The sequence below is a fragment of the Dendropsophus ebraccatus genome, chromosome 3 (assembly GCF_027789765.1).
Source record: "Dendropsophus ebraccatus isolate aDenEbr1 chromosome 3, aDenEbr1.pat, whole genome shotgun sequence".
Classification (NCBI taxonomy): domain Eukaryota; kingdom Metazoa; phylum Chordata; class Amphibia; order Anura; family Hylidae; genus Dendropsophus; species Dendropsophus ebraccatus.
The window spans coordinates 196,726,662-196,744,425 of NC_091456.1; the positions used below are offsets into that span (position 1 = coordinate 196,726,662).

At 44.1% G+C, this 17,764-nt stretch overlaps 1 protein-coding gene and 1 long non-coding RNA gene across 2 annotated transcripts in view; both read left to right on the forward strand.

The window, feature by feature from the left end:
- Window positions 1-10,404: 10,404 nt before the first annotated feature.
- LOC138786891 (uncharacterized) lies at window positions 10,405-11,669 on the forward strand. Its single transcript, XR_011362245.1, has 3 exons — window positions 10,405-10,439; window positions 10,675-10,797; window positions 11,377-11,669. It is a non-coding gene; the product is annotated as an uncharacterized lncRNA (long non-coding RNA).
- A 339-nt stretch (window positions 11,670-12,008) lies between these two features.
- LOC138786671 (uncharacterized) overlaps window positions 12,009-17,764 on the forward strand; it is a 38,837-nt gene continuing 33,081 nt past the window's right edge. The window contains exons 1-2 of the mRNA XM_069963649.1: window positions 12,009-12,423; window positions 14,814-17,270. Coding sequence (XP_069819750.1) covers window positions 12,009-12,423; window positions 14,814-17,270 — 2,872 coding nt within the window. The remainder of the gene's footprint in view (window positions 12,424-14,813; window positions 17,271-17,764) is intronic.

Consider the following 17,764-nt stretch of genomic DNA (forward strand, 5'->3'; position numbering starts at 1 on the left):
AGGGAGGATCTTATGGGCAGGATGCCAAGCTCTTACTCTGACTGGGCTATCTGGGGGCCACCAGAGGAAATGATCCTGGTGGCCACCAATGAAGAACCAGTGTGAAAAGACATGTTGGTCAGTGTTAGTGCAGGTTCTAAAGCTGGTGGCCCAATAGAGGATTCTCCGCTAGTCTAATGGGCCAGTCCGACGCTCTTACTACAGTCTGAAGAGGAGTAAGAACCCGGGAGGAAGGCGGATACCCATATATAAGATTATTGAGACTTTCATAGGAACGGAGAATATCTCCTGCCATAGCTGTGGCTGCATCACTGCTATCAATGTCTACCAGCAGGTATAAACCAATGTTGAGGCTGGATGATGGTAGAGATGGGGGCAGCCATTCCTCCATCGCTCTAAGGCGGCGCATTCTAGGGGGGGTTTCCTGCCAGTAAAACGAGCGCAGCCGACTATACGAGTGGCTAAAGAGCTTCTTTGGGATAAGAACAGTGAAAAACATATTGATAAGTCTAAATTTAGATGTTGATCTGACTCTATGGAGCCAGATCCTCCCAGGATAAAGGATGGTTCCCAATTGATAGCTAGAGCTGTAACCTGCAGTATTACCAACTCGTCACTTATAAATCACGGACACAGATAAGACAATGTATCAGGATTATAAGCCTGGATAATAATGGCCCAAGTTTTATTATGGTAATCACATTTTATAGTCAGAATATGGGGCGGTACTACACATGCGTAGTGTATTCACATAAAGTATGTAGAAATTCAATACAGGCGGGGTCCCAAGTCACACGACACATACATGTCACACTCTGATAGGCCAAATTCATAGATGGTCAGTAGCTTCCTGTTCGGCGCAGTCAAGGTGGTATAACGTGTGAGAAGGTTAGAACAATACATTCTGTGCACTGATAATGAAGGATGATTCCCAGGGCCCAAATGTAACAAACAGTCTGGTTTCTTCTGAAAATGTCCTTGAAACTGATAAGGACTTGTGAGACATAGTTCATCATTAGAAAATTCCTTATTGTCTCCATGTATCAGAAGTCTCAAGGATAGAGGAATATCCCAGACATTAGAATCATAAAATTAACCCTATCAGGAACTCTGTACTTTTATGTGCTGATGCTTCTAATTCAAAGGCCTATATATATATATATATATAGTCATACAGGTACAGTATAAAAAGGTAAAATCACACCCCCTAGCCTTATCAATCCCCCATTTGATATCCGTGGAGCATGGACGTGGGTCATCACTGGTGGTTGGGTCGTAGCCGGAGGTTTTAAGGACTCCACCCTCAGCTGCAGGTTGATCAAGAGACCACAGGTGAACTCATCCTCCGAGTACTTGTCCAGTATCCAACCTCCAGAAATGTCCAGGCGGCACAGATTCAAGAGAACCGATAAGAGAAAGAAAACATAGTAACGTTAGTCACTTATATGAGGGTGAAGTTTCTTCCTGTTTGTCGAGGTTTTATACGAGAGAGAATACACATAAACACTTTTACTGACTAACAGATCAGTATTATACATAAGACCACTTGGAAGAGACCCTGAAGGACTCCCATTAGTTTATGGGCATCACCATAGGATAGACAAAAATAGTACTAAATGTTTTATTGAAAGTTATAGATGGCGGAACAAACTTACAGCAGATGTGATAGGTAGATCTGCAATAACCGAAAGAAAATACTAAACAATGGGTGAGTCTGTACAGTATACATCAATATACAGCTTAGTTACAGCAAAACAAATAAAAGGGTATTGTCAATACCCAAACTAATATATGTATATATTGAACCTCTCCGGATTTTATCAAAATAACCAAACCTTATTGTCTTATCACTCCTGTCCCTAAGATTTGTCCCTAATCCTGACTACAGATGTAGCCCCCTTCTCTAGGTCCCTTTACCGTAGGACTGGCCTTAAAGGTGAGCCAATCCTCCGTCTCGAACCTAACCTAGTCTCCTGTCACTCCTACGTCTCCCTGTGACATTGAGTGATCAGACAATAAGCTATCCACTTCATATAACAGACCTGACTCTACCATTTCGGCATCATGTGGGTATTGGAAAGTCACAAAAACTAACTTTAAAAAGTTCCTGAAAAGGAAAAGTTTAGATGTGAGCAAATCTTATCTCATGGCAAAAGCAAAATAAAAAGTTCATTGATACATAAACCAAAAACAGCATAACAGGTAAATGCAATAAAATCTCCACAATGTGACCTACTATGTAACCACTAGATTCACTTATAATAACCAATTAGTGAATTCACACTCGTCAGTACCGGATTCTCAGAATTTCCACCTCTTTTTACCTCATTTTGTACCTAGAAAACGTCTTTATGATTAGATCACACAGGTCTAATGACCGGTCACATCTCTTCCTGTACATAATCATATAGTATAATACATAGACCAATAATATGAAGTAACTGGGCGCTTATTACCGATATAATATTTGGATCCTACTGAATTGTCTCTTGTTTCACTGAGATCATTACATATTACACATAAAATAACCACCATAGAAATAACAGCAAAGTATATACTATACATCATGTAAGGTTTCAAACTTTTTTCTTTTTTTTTTTTATATATATATCATATGATCCTTTTTGTAATGGTTAGTAGCATTGGTATGGATCCTTAAACCTTAAACCCATCTTTTGACTGACAGGCCTCTTCACAGACGCTTGGACTCTTGGCCTCAGTTATAAAGCTTCTTTTAAGGCCACTCGTATCACCTCAGACATTGGCTTTGTCGTCTCCCATAGCTTTGGCTGACCTGTAAAGAAGACACCAGTACAGACAAGGACATACCTATATAGGCCACCTGTGGCAGCAGGATGACGTCCACTTACATTCCCTGAAACAGGCAGGAAGATGACAGACTATGCAGACAGGCACTTTACGGTGTTACTTACAGTAGGTTATGGCAGGTGTAGATAATACAGCCGTACACAACCCTCCCTGCTATATTTGTTGACCCCTGGGCCGCCCAATGTGAGGATACTACATCACATTACACATGGCTTCCTTCTGCTGGTTTTGTCAGATAACTTACAGTGGGATACAAGGCAGGTGGCAAATACAGTTACTTACTGTCTGACGCCATCTTTACCCTGTACCTCCTCTCCATCCGCTGGTCTCACAGCTTGTTGCTGATTGTCTCTGGAAAAGACTTAAAAACAAACAGATCCACATCTCCCCATTCACCTGTACACTATGTACGGTTACCTCAGGAAGAGACTGGAAACATCTCCCCATCCCCCGTATACTATGTACGGTTACCTCAGGAAGAGACCGGAAACATCTCCCCATTCACCTGTACACTATGTACGGTTACCTCAGGAAGAGACTGGAAACATCTCCCCATCCCCCGTATACTATGTACGGTTACCTCAGGAAGAGACCGGAAGCATCTCCCCCTCCACCTGTACACTATGTACGGTTACCTCAGGAAGAGACTGGAAACATCTCCCCATCCCCCGTATACTATGTACGGTTACCTCAGGAAGAGACCGGAAACATCTCCCCATTCACCTGTACACTATGTACGGTTACCTCAGGAAGAGACTGGAAACATCTCCCCATCCCCCTGTACACTATGTACGGTTACCTCAGGAAGAGACTGGAAACATCTCCCCATCCCCCTGTACACTATGTACGGTTACCTCAGGAAGAGACCGGAAGCATCTCCCCCTCCACCTCTACACTATGTACGGTTACCTCAGGAAGAGACCGGAAGTATCTCCCCATCCCCCTGTACACTATGTATGGTTACCTCAGGAAGAGACCGGAAACATCTCCCCCTCCACCTGTACACTATGTACGGTTACCTCAGGAAAAGACCGGAAACATCTCCCCATCCACCTGTACACTATGTACGGTTACCTCAGGAAGAGACCGGAAACATCTCCCCATCCACCTGTACACTATGTACGGTTACCTCAGGAAGAGACCGGAAACATCTCCCCATCCCCCTGTACACTATGTACGGTTACCTCAGGAAGAGACCGGAAACATCTCCCCATCCACCTGTACACTATGTACGGTTACCTCAGGAAGAGACCGGAAGCATCTCCCCCTCCACCTGTACACTATGTACGGTTACCTCAGGAAGAGACCGGAAACATCTCCCCATCCACCTGTACACTATGTACGGTTACCTCAGGAAGAGACCGGAAGCATCTCCCCATCCACCTGTACACTATGTACGGTTACCTCAGGAAGAGACCAGAAACATCTCCCCATCCCCCTGTACACTATGTACGGTTACCTCAGGAAGAGACCGGAAGCATCTCCCCCTCCACCTGTATACTATGTACGGTTACCTCAGGAAGAGACCGGAAACATCTCCCCATCCCCCTGTACACTATGTACGGTTACCTCAGGAAGAGACCGGACACATCTACCCATCCACCTGTACACTATGTACGGTTACCTCAGGAAGAGATTGGAAGCATCTCCCCCTCCACCTGTACACTATGTACGGTTACCTCAGGAAGAGGCCGGAAACATCTCCCCATCCCCCTGTACACTATGTACGGTTACCTCAGGAAGAGACCGGAAACATCTCCCCATCCCCCTGTATACTATGTACGGTTACCTTAGAAGGAGACCGGAAACATCTCCCCATCCACCTGTACACTATGTACGGTTACCTCAGGAAGAGACCGGAAACATCTCCCCATCCACCTGTACACTATGTACGGTTACCTCAGGAAGAGACCAGAAACATCTCCCCATCCCCCTGTACACTATGTACGGTTACCTCAGGAAGAGACCGGAAGCATCTCCCCCTCCACCTGTATACTATGTACGGTTACCTCAGGAAGAGACCGGAAACATCTCCCCATCCCCCTGTACACTATGTACGGTTACCTCAGGAAGAGACCGGACACATCTACCCATCCACCTGTACACTATGTACGGTTACCTCAGGAAGAGACCGGAAACATCTCTCCCTCCACCTGTACACTATGTACGGTTACCTCAGGAAGAGATTGGAAGCATCTCCACCTGTACACTATGTACGGTTACCTCAGGAAGAGACCGGAAGCATCTCCCCCTCCACCTGTACACTATGTACGGTTACCTCAGGAAGAGACCGGAAACATCTCCCCATCCCCCTGTACACTATGTACGGTTACCTCAGGAAGAGACCGGAAACATCTCCCCATCCCCCTGTATACTATGTACGGTTACCTTAGGAAGAGACCGGAAACATCTCCCCCTCCACCTGTACACTATGTACGGTTACCTCAGGAACAGACTGGAAACATCTCCCCATCCACCTGTACACTATGTACGGTTACCTCAGGAAGAGACCGGAAGCATCTCCCCCTCCACCTGTACACTATGTACGGTTACCTCAGGAAGAGACCGGAAGCATCTCCCCATTCCCTTGTACGCTTTGTACGGTTACCTCAGGAAGAGCACAGAAACCACAGCATCGGCAGCTTCATCCATGATCCATCATCCTTTTTGGCATCAGGGTTTGTCTGTGTGAACGTTGCGTCAGCCGCTCTATAGCAGCTTTTCTTCTTCTTTGAACAGTTTTTGTTTTTTTGTTTTCTTGTTTTTGGTAAGCCCAGGGACCAAACAAATCTCTCACTTGCCAATAACCCATAATGGTGGGCTTCATATAGACATCTGCACAGTTACCTCCAACCATCTTACATGTCTCAGTGATTGTCCTCATCTCCAGCTTATGGCAGGAGTGGTTTCTGCAGTAGAACGTCACGCTGCATGGCGGTCACATATATCCTTGCGTCTTGTGTCATCCATCTTTGAAAAAGTCTGGGATAATCTACAATGAAAACTTTTAAACTTTCATTAATATTTGGGCTTTCAATTACATTTTCATCTTTCACAATTTAAAATATCAAACACAATAAGTAACAAAAACATCCTTATTCAAAAATAAAAAATTTGTACGGTGTTTAAAAATTTTTTTAAAACATCAAAATTGGCTACTCCCATTTCCATTCACCTCTATCCCCTCCCCCATTTGAATCTACATCAAGGCAACAGAGATGCTGGATTCAATGCACTTAGCAAAAAATATTTACATATTGGGGGCATAAGGAGTGCAGACTGGAGCCATGGATATGGGTTTGGCTTTACTAGCTAGCTTTGCTAACTTCTGCGTTTGATCTTTACCAATTATCACTTTTCTCTTGACATTCCTAATAAACGCGCTTTTTCCCTCTGACTCCTCCTGACACTTACGTATAACAATCTTATACAATAATAGACTCCTTCAAACAGTCTCATTGCTTTTCCTTTGAACAAACCTTTGTCTAACTTTCCTAACCATCAGGTAATAACATTCATTAATATATGTACAAAACAGTTGTTAGACTCTATCGGAGAGTCCTGTGCCCGCCCCCTCAGTAACACTAAGCAGTATGGGCGGAGGACAGAAATGCCAGAAGTTAAGATGGCCACCGGACTAGATAACCGGATATAGGGGTGTTGGCTTAGGGCGTGGTTTTGAGACGTCACAATTATAATACAGACGTGGATGATATGAGGGAGAGGTTGGCTTTCAGTCGCCATCTTTGAGGGCTGATTACAGAAAAGTGGCGTACATAAATAAATACATGTTTTATGATCGGGACAACAGAAAATTATCAACATTTTGTAACATGTAACATACTACTTCTAAAGGGAACACCAGCTTAGTAAGACTGGCTGCAATATAACAGTATATAATGTAGGAGAGTACATTACACTAACAGCTCTGATTCTTTTGTTTCTAATGCTGCTTGCATGTGATCTGCAGCCCTCAGAGCTGGTTGATGACCTTGTACAAAACACAACAAATAACACACACACAAAAAAAAAACTCTTGTGAGGCTGATTATGTGCCAAATAATTGTATGCTGCTTAAACTCCTCCAGCATATTCATTAACCCCTTTTCAGCTCTCTCAGTACTGTATCTAGCAATGAGCTGGACTGTTCTCCTTGTCTGAGTATGTGGCATTGTACTTAGACACTATTTGAGGTTAGGCTGCCCACCTCCACAAAGGCATTTTTTCTTACTATCAGGTCAGGGGCACTTTAAATCAAATTAACTACTTTAACAGCCGACCAAGGGGAAGATTCCTGCAGAACAAAGGGTCTATACGCCACCATTGGAGGTAGGTTGGCTTTTTGCAGGATCTGGGGTTTGTATACAGATATAAACTGGGTACAATGGTGTAACATAATGATGTGGCTTGGGTCTGCCACACACACTACAATATTCTGTCTTATCTAGATATTGTTGGTCACCGGCACATGTCCACCCAGCTGGACCTGTGCTTCCCACCCATTATCCTGAATGTTTTCCTTCTGTCTGACCCTCTGGCTCTCATCTATCTACTCCACACCCTCCCCTCTTAGAACTCTAATCCTCGATTCCCCCTTAGGGATAGTACTTACATTAACCCCTAAGGTTCCTGGAAATTCCAAGGACCCATTTGCCCTGCATGTTACATGTAGGCCTAGTCACCTACCCACAAGGCAAAAATAAGTGTGCACAGGAGTGTGAGGGGTTTCCCAGGTGTTGGTCAGAGAGCCAGAGGTTGGTGGGGCTAAGGCATGCATCTGCCTTCATATCAAACCTCCTAAAGATCTGTTCTAGATCTTACACTGCATCTTCTCATGCCCGTCACTGACTATCTTCCTTAGCTTCACATCAGCTTCACATAAACTTCTTGTGGAGACTGGGGATCCCTTCTTTTAGAGAATAACTGTCTCATCCTTGCTCAGCTATTCCCTAGGTAGCGTATTGGGGACTAAAACCTAAACCTTAGGTCTTGACAAGCACAGCCGCTATAGGCCCAGCCGTCACAGTGACACGCTATAGCGACGCTCTACAGCAACCTACTGTCCCTCGTTGCTAATTCCTCCTAGGGGGCAAGGGGGTAAGTCACAGATCTTCTGACCTGCTCTCTACCACAGTAAAAGCACAAATAATGGGATCAATACAAGTATTGTTTCCGCTGCTCGAGACAGATATCACTTATCAGGAACCCGTTCACTCCAATAGTTATGCGCCTGCTGTCTGTGACCTTGCAGCTGTTCTCGATGTCATGCTGTATTACAAGGGTTAAGTATTAATCACAGCCTCCCCGTAAGGACGCAGAAGTGATCATGTTCGGCAATCCCTTTCCTTAATTCAGCATAAATACAGCAACAGCTTATCTCAATCACACCACAGTCTGCGACGGCAATGCAGCACTTTAACCTTGTCCTCTCCTGGGTTACAGAGTTCTTTGTCTAACAAATAGACTCAGCTTTACAGACATATAGAGAACGCAGCTGTGACGGGAATCTGATTAGATCCGCTCCCCTGAGGCACAGATAGTACGTAAGAAAGGAAAGTCTTTCTTACCTGGCCAGTTATATCTGCACGTCCGATGACTGATAAATCACCACATCCCGTCACACCTGCATTCTGGTTTGCAAGAGGCTGAGTCCCTGCCATCGAGCGCCAAATTGATAAGTCTAAATTTAGATGTTGACCCGTCTCTATGGAGAAAAGTCAAATACCCAGGATGGATGGTTTTTAAATATATCTAGAGCTGTAACCTGCAGTATTACCAACTCGTCACTTATAAATCACGGACACAGATAAGACAATGTATCATGATTATAAGCCGGGATAAATGGCCCAAGTTTTATTATGGTAATCACATTTTATAGTCAGAATATGGGGCGGTACTACACATGCGTAGTGTATTCACATAACGTATGTAGAAATTCAACACAGGCGGGGTCCTAAGTCACAAAACACATACATGTCACACTCTGATAGGCCAAATTCATAGATGGTCAACTGCTTCCTGTACTGCGCAGTCAGGTGGTATAACGTGTGAAAAAATTAGAACAATACATTCTGTGCACTGATAATAAAGGATGATTCCCAGGGCCCAAATGTAACAAACAGTCCGGTTCGCTCAGACAATGTCCTTGAAACTGATAAGGACTTGTGAGACATAGTTCATCATTAGAAAATTCCTTATTGTCTCCATGTATCAGAAGTCTCAAGGTAAAGGAATTTCCCAGACATTAAAACTCATAAAAGTAACCCTATCAAGAAGTCTATACTTTTATGTGCTGATGCTTCTAATTCAAAGGCCTGTGTATATATATATATATATATATATATATATATATATATATATATATATATAGTCATACAGGTACAGTATAAAAAGGTAAAATCACACCCCCACCGGCCTCTTCTCTACTACAGATGTCAGCTAACTGGTGTGTAGTCACCGGCCTCTTCTCTACTACAGATGTCAGGTAACTTGTGTGTAGTCACCGGCCTCTACTCTACTACAGATGTCAGGTAACTGGTGTGTAGTCACCGGCCTCTTCTCTGCTACAGATGTCAGGTAATTGGTGTGTAGTCACCGACCTCTTCTCTACTACAGATGTCAGATAATTGGTCTGTAGTCACCGACCTCTTCTCTACTACAGATGTCAGGTAACTGGTCTGTAGTCACCGGCCTCATCTCTACTACAGATGTCAGGTAACTGATGTGTAGTCACCGGCCTCTTCCCTACTACAGATGTCAGGTAACTGGTCTGTAGTCACCGGCCTCTTCTTTACTACAGATGTCAGGTAACTGGTCTGTAGCCACCAGCCTCTTCTTTACTACAGATGTCAGGTAACTGGTCTGTAGTCACCACCCTCTTTTCTACTACAGATGTCAGGTAACTGGTGTGTAGTCACCGGGCTCTTCTCTACTACAGATGTCAGGTAACTGCTCTGTAGTCACCGGGCTCTTCTCTACTACACATCAGGTAACTGGTCTCTAGTCACCGGCCTCTTCTCTACTACAGATGTCAGGTAACTGGTCTGTAGTCACCACCCTCTTTTCTACTACAGATGTCAGGTAACTGGTCTCTAGTCACCGGCCTCTTCTCTACTACAGATGTCAGGTAACTGCTCTGTAGTCACCGGGCTCTTCTCTACTACACATCAGGTAACTGGTCTCTAGTCACCGGCCTCTTCTCTACTACAGATGTCAGGTTACTGGTCTCTAGTCACCGGCCTCTTCTCTACTACCTCTAGACTCACTGTAAACTGGTTATCTGATGGGATGGTCTTCTTAAAGAGAGTAGTCTCTATGTTTAATGTATGGGGGGCTGAAAATCTGTTACACTGCGGCATCTACCAACCTACTGGGAGACCGAACACAAACACAGCCCTGCTATTTAGTCCTGCACACAATAAGCAGCAGCCCTTGATCATGTGACTCCTCCTCCCTGTGACTGATCACATGACTGTGACATCATGGCAGGTCCTGGAAGCACAGGGGAAGCACACGGCTCCTGTACAGCTCTGCAGGTGGAGGTACAGTATATATATATGTGTGTAGGGGGCAGCAGGACCATTAACCCCTTCAGCACTGGGCGGTATTAGGTATGAGGTGTTGTTGTTCCTTGTGTCATTGCTGATCCCAGGAGGCCGATCTGTGCTGTTTCCTCTTCTCTCCTCTCATCTGGATGATATCATGTTGGGGGAGATGAGAATCTTTCCTCACATTTTCTTCTCTCTTTCCTGGGACATCATGTGACTGTTCACTGTGCCCGATCAATAAAGTTATATTATACTGGAGACCCCGATATATTACATTGTCTCCTCCTCTTCCCTCCAGGATCCTCTGCTGATATCTTCTATATAAGAGACCGACCCATCAACCATGGAGAGAGACAGAGACAAGATGGCCGACAGGATAATAACCCTCACCCTACACATACTCTTCCTGCTTACTGGAGAGGTGAGGGATTCTGGGAGTGATGTCATCATGGCATCATTCTTATCTATGGAATAACAGATGGATAGGACTGGGGAGGTGAGGGATTCTGGGAGTGATGTCATCATGACATCATTCTTATCTATGGAATAACAGATGGATAGGACTGGAGAGGTGAGGGATTCTGGGAGTGATGTCATCATGACATCATTCTTATCTATGGAATAACAGATGGATAGGACTGGGGAGGTGAGGGATTCTGGGAGTGATGTCATGATGACATCATTCTTATCTATGGAATAACAGATGGATAGGACTGGAGAGGTGAGGGATTCTGGGAGTGATGTCATCTTGACATCATTCTTATCTATGGAATAACAGATGGATAGGACTGGAGAGGTGAGGGATTCTGGGAGTGATGTCATCTTGACATCATTCTTATCTATGGAATAACAGATGGATAGGACTGGAGAGGTGAGGGATTCTGGGAGTGATGTCATCATGACATCATTCTTATCTATGGAATAACAGATGGATAGGACTGGAGAGGTGAGGGATTCTGGGAATGGATGGAGTGATAGTAATGTGTCTCTCCATACACAGGATTACATAGTAGTGAAGAAGTCCTCTAGTGGGCGCTGTGGGGCCCCTGGGTGTGAAGGATGGGGAAGAACCCTGAGCCCAATCCCGGGGCCCCTGATACATGAGGAAATGGAGGAAGAGAAGATCCTAGAAGTCACCAACAAGATGGTGGAGCTGCTGAGTGGAGAGGTGAGACTGTGGCTGCAGGGAATGCTGGGACATTATACAGTAACACCACTGGAGGGGTGGGGGGGATGACTGTGTGACCATTGTGTGTGTCAGGTTCCTATAAGGTGTCAGGACGTGGCGGTCTATTTCTCCATGGAGGAGTGGGAGTATGTAGAAGGACACAAGGATCAGTACAAGGATGTGATGCTGGAGGATCAGCAGCCCCTCCCATCAGCAGGTAATAGACAGGACTATATACACACCTCCTCTCTGTATTATCTGGATGGAAAGAATGAATTCAGTCTCTGTATGTGTTCCCTCCAGTCAGATCCAGTAAGAGAACAGCACCAGAGAGATGTCCCCGTCCTCTTCTCCCACAGGATCAGGATCAGGATCAGGTAGATGGAGATGTTCCCTATGATCTGTACATCCCACCTGACTTCTCCTCCTGTCTGATGACTTTTACAATATTTCTCTCACGTCTTATGAATCAGGGGGAAGATCTGGACCATATTGATGCTACAGACATAATAGTTAGAGAGGAGACAGGTGACAGCAGTGATGAGCAGTATAAGGAGGACATCACTACAGGGAACGAGCTGAACTCAATTAATGCTAAAGACATAACGGTAAAAGAAGAAGAAGAAGAAGCAGATGTGAGCGGTGATGAGCAGTGTGTGGAGAACATTCTTACAGAGGAGAATCTGAACTATTCTTATGCTATAGACATAAGGGTAAAACAAGAGGAGGAAGAGACAGATGACAGCAGTGATGAGCAGTATAAGGAGGACATCACCACAGTGAAGGATCTGAACCCAATTAATGCTACAGACATAAGAATAAAAGAAGAAGAGACAGATGACAGCAGTGATGAGCAGTATAAGGAGGACATCACTACAGGTAAGCGCCCAGGTGGAATATTATAAGCTCTGTGTCCTGTCAGTCTTCTCTGTTGTATACTCCCCCCATACAGTGACACCATTATAGGAGATAACACACACTTTTCATTTTTTTTTTCCTTCATATTTCAGGCGTTTTTAATGTTTGTGCATTTCCCCATGCGGTTAAACTGACGTCTTATCTATGTTCCCCACGTCAGTACGAGTCAGCAATTCCCAATTTATATGATTTTTATTTTATTTTACTACTTTTTAAAACATGAAAACATTTGTAAGAAATTCCCGTGTAGAAAATTCTGGATTTTGACCCCTATAATGTTTTATTTTTCGGTCTATAGAGCCGTGTACTGGAATTTTTAACTCCACGATCTGTATCACACTTTACTTTTTCAGCATTTTTTATACAGTCTTTTCTGGGATATGATCAGTAATCAGCAGCTTTGCAGGTTTTTGCGCAGATGAGGAATGTCATAATTTAATAATTCCACGTATATTTTGTTATTTTTTTATTCAGATTTTTTTATTTGGAGGGGGGGGATTAATATGGAATGGATTTATTTATATTTAAATAAAACAAACATATTTTTTTTCCTTCCAAAAGTGCAAAAACAATAATTGTCTGTGACATTAAGGGGTAAATAGAAGTATATCCAACTGTCCTTCCAAAAATTCCTTGAGAAAGTTATACTTTGTCTTTACAGTGTCAGTCTCCCTGTCTGACGGATCTACCACACACTGGGCTCCCTCTGATTGTTCCCCTCACCCCTCTGGCTGTGCCCCCCTTTTTCGTCACCTCTTCGGCTGTGCCCCCCTTTCCCGTCACCTTTCCGGCTGTGCCCTCCTCTCCTGTCAGCCCTCCGGCTGTGTCCCCCTCCTGTCACCTCTCCGGCTGTGCCCTCCTCTCCCTTCACCTCTCCGGCTGTGTCCCCCTCCTGTCACTTCTCCGGCTGTGCCCCCCCTCCTGTCACCTCTACGGCTGTGCCCCCCTCTCCTGTCACCTCTACGACTGTGCTCTCCTCTCCCTTCACCTCTACGGCTGTGCCCCCCTCTCCTGTCACCTCTACGGCTGTGTCCCCCCTCTCCTGTCACCTCTACGGCTGTGCTCTCCTCTCCTGTCACCTCTCCGGCTGTACCCCCCTCTCCTGTCACCTCTCCGGCTGTGCCCCCTCTCCGGCTGTGCCTCCCTCTCCCGTCACCTCTCCGGCTGTGCCCTCCTCTCAAGTCACCTCTCCGGCTGTGCCCCCCTCTCCCATCACCTCTCCCGCTGTGCCCTGCTCTCCCGTCACCTCTCCGGCTGTGCCCCCCTCTCCTGTCACCTCTCCGGCTGTGCCCCCCTCTCCTGTCACCTCTCCAGCTGTGCCCCCCTCTCCTGTCACCTCTCTGGCTGTGCCCTGCTCTCCCGTCACCTCTCCAGCTTTGCCCCCTCTCCCGTCACCTCTCCGGCTGTGCCCCCCCCCCTCCTGTCACCACTCCGGCTGTGCCCCCCTCTCCTGTCACCTCTCCGGCTGTGCCCCCTCTCCCTGTCACCACTCCAGCTGTGCCCCCCTCTCCTGTCACCTCTCCTGCTGTGCCCCCTCTCCTGTCACCTCTCCGGCTGTTCCCCCCTCTCCTGTCACCTCTCCGGCTGTGCCCCCATATGATACTCTTCTTCTCACAGCTCACATCATTCTGAGCTTTCATATACCATTATTTACCCTTCCCCACTAACTAATGTAGTTTTCATGTGAGACTGCTGGTGGTGCTGCTGCCTGACATCTAGTTGTGTGACAGTGTGTAACCCATCCTCTCTCTGCCAGTTACACTGATATCACATAAACCATCACAATAAACATATATTACATTATACAGCACTAATCCAATAATCAGGTTCCATCCTAGGCCCGGAATACAGGCTGACCTCTGCTATACTGCAATACCTTAAAGAAGCAGTTCACAAAAAATAATTTTTGCCCCCCCCGGTAGCCGCTGGCATGTATACTCACGTAAGCTGATCGATGTCCCGCTGCGCGGCTCCGTTCCCGTCCCGCGGAGCCGTTCAAATCCGGTGCGCGCTCACATCTGCCAGCGCTGTGACTCCTCTTCTCTGCCTTGTAAATTGAACGCCGGAAGTCACTCGCTTCCATGCATTCTCTATGGAAGTGCGTGACTTCCGGCGTTTAATTTACAAGGCAGAGAAGAGGAGTCACAGCGCCGGCAGATGTGAGCGCGCACCGGATTTGAACGGCTCCGTGGGACGGGAACGGAGCTGCGCCGCGGGACATCGATCAGCGTACGTGAGTTTACATGCCAGCGGCTACCGGGGGGCCCAAAAACTTTTTTGTGAACTGCTTCTTTAATATATGAAACATTTTTAAGGTTATTACTCAAAAACTCTCTCTTCTCTATTGTCAGGTGACTGTACCCGGAGATCAGAGGGAAATCCGATATATTTAGGTTATAAAGTACATGATCATACAAATGGAAAATGTTCTATTACCCCAGATCTACCCTCAGCCGTTCCCAGCAACGATCTGTCATCTGATCTGTATTCTGATTCATCACAGACTATTAATCAAAATAAGGAGAAGCCATTTTCATGTTTAGAATGTGGGAAAGGTTTTACTTGCAAATCAGATCTTGTTAGACATCAAACAGTTCACACAGGGGAAAAGCCATTTTCATGTTCAAAATGTGGAAAATGTTTTACTTGCAAATCAGCTCTTGTTAGACATCAAATAAGTCACACAGGAGAAAGGCCATTTTCGTGTTCAAAATGTGGGAAAGGTTTTACTTCCAAATCAGATCTTGTCAGACATCAAACAATTCACACAGGGGAGAAGTCATTTTCATGTTCAGAATGTGGGAAAAGTTTTACTCGCAAATCAGATCTTTTTACACATAACAGAATTCACACAGGAGAAAAGCCATTTTCTTGTTCAGAATGTGGAAAATGTTTTACTCAGAAAAAAGTTTTTGTTATACATCAAAGAATTCACACAGGGGAAAGACCGTTTTCATGTTCAGAATGTGAGAAAAGTTTTATTCAGAAATCAGATCTTGTTAAACATCAAAGAACTCACACAGGAGAGAGGCCTTTTTCATGTCCAGAATGTGGAAAATGTTTTATTCAGAAATCAGATCTTGTTAAACATCAAAGAACTCACACAGGAGAGAGGCCTTTTTCATGTCCAGAATGTGGAAAAGGTTTTATTCAGAAATCAGGTCTTGATAATCATCAAAAAATTCACACAGGAGATAAGCAATTTTCCTGTCTAGAATGTGGGAAATGTTTTACAAATGAGTCAGATTTTGTTAAACATCTAAGAATTCACACAGGGGAGAAGCCTTTTTCATGTTTAGAATGTGAGAAATGTTTTACTTGCAAATCAGCTCTTGTTAGACATCAAATAAGTCACACAGGAGAGAAGCCATTTTCATGTTCAGAATGTGGGAAAGGTTTTACTTCCAAATCAGCTCTTGTTGCACATATCAGAATTCACACAGGAGAAAAGCCATTTTCATGTTCAGAATGTGGAAAGTGTTTTGCTTATAAATCACAGTTCACTATACATGAAAGAGCTCATAGAGAGAAGCCATTTTCTTGTTCAGAATGTGGAAAATGTTTTACTCAGAAAAAAGTTTTTGTTACACATCAAAAAATTCACACAGGGGAGCGGCCGTTTTCATGTTCAGAATGTGAGAAATGTTTTATTCAGAAATCAGATCTTGTTAAACATCAAAGAACTCACACAGGAGAGAAGCCGTTTTCTTGTCCAGAATGTGGAAAAGGTTTTATTCAGAAATCAGATCTTGTTAAACATCAAACAACTCATACAGGAGAGAAATTTTTGTGTTCAGAATGTGGAAAATGTTATGCCCGTAAATCAGTTCTTGTTAAACATCAAAAAACTCACACAGGAGAGAAGCAATTTTCCTGTCTAGAATGTGGAAAATGTTTTACATATGAGTCAGTTTTTGTTAAACATCTAAAAATTCACACAGGGGAGAAGCGATTTTTTTGTCTAGAATGTGGGAAATGTTTTACATATGAGTCAGATCTTTGTAAACATCTAAGAGTTCACACAGAAAAGAAACCATTTTCATGTTCAGAATGTGAGAAATGTTTTACTCTGAAATCAGGTCTTGTTAACCATCAAAGAATTCACACAGGGGAAAAGCCTTTTTCATGTTCAGAATGTGGGAAATGTTTTACTGAAAGATCACAGGTTATTAAACATAAAAAAATTCACACAGGGGAGAAGCCTTATTCATGTTTAGAATGTGGGAAATGTTTTACGTATAAGTCAGATCTTGTTAAACATTTAAGAATTCATACAGGGGAGAAACCATTTCCTTGTTCAGAATGTGGAAAATGTTTTACTGTCAAATCACAACGCGATACACATCAAAGAACTCACACAGGAGAGAAACCATATTCATGTGATAAATGTGGGAAATGTTTCACTGTCAAGGGACTTCTCACTGCACATCAAAGAACCCACACAGGAGAGAAACCATATTCATGTGATAAATGTGGGAAATGTTTCATGCGGAAAAATAAACTTATTGAACATCAAAACATTCACTCAGAGGAGAAGCCACTTTCATGTTTAGAACGTGGGCAATGTTTTACTAAGAAATCATCTCATGATAAACATCAGAGAATTCACACAGAGAAAAAAACATTTTTATGTTCAGAATGTGGAAAATGTTTTACTCAGAAATCACATCTCCATAGACATCAAAGAATCCACACAGGAGAGAAGCCATTTTCTTGTGATAAATGTGGGAAATGTTTTGCACGTAACGATAAACTTCTAAAACATCAAAAGACTCACTCACGGGAGAAGCCAAGTCAAATCGCTGAATGATCAGTCACCCGTCTGTTCTCCAGAAAGCAGATAGAAGCCGGATACCACAGCTATGTATTCCCCATGTACAGAGGAGATTTGGCGGTAATACAGATATCATATACCGCAGCTCCAAACTTCTCACCAATTGGTAATAAAATGTTTCTTCTAAACCTTAGTCTCCTCTCCCTCCATCTCATGTGGATATAAGGTTATCGTGGCGGTCCGAGTCAGAGTGTGGCGATATCATGCGGCATTGTATACTGTTGTTGGTAAGATTGGTCTTGTTATATTGGGTTTTATACAGTAAGGCCTTATTCACACGTCCCGTAATTTACGGATTCTGTATTTCCGTATCTGAGTTAGTGCACATTGATGTCTATTGGGCTATCAGCTATCAGTAGATGAAACGGATGAAAATCAATGCCGAAAAAAAAGGACATATCCTAGTGCGGACCCAGATTTATTTACGGATCCTCTCATTGAAATCAGTTGTTTACGGGTTGTAAACTA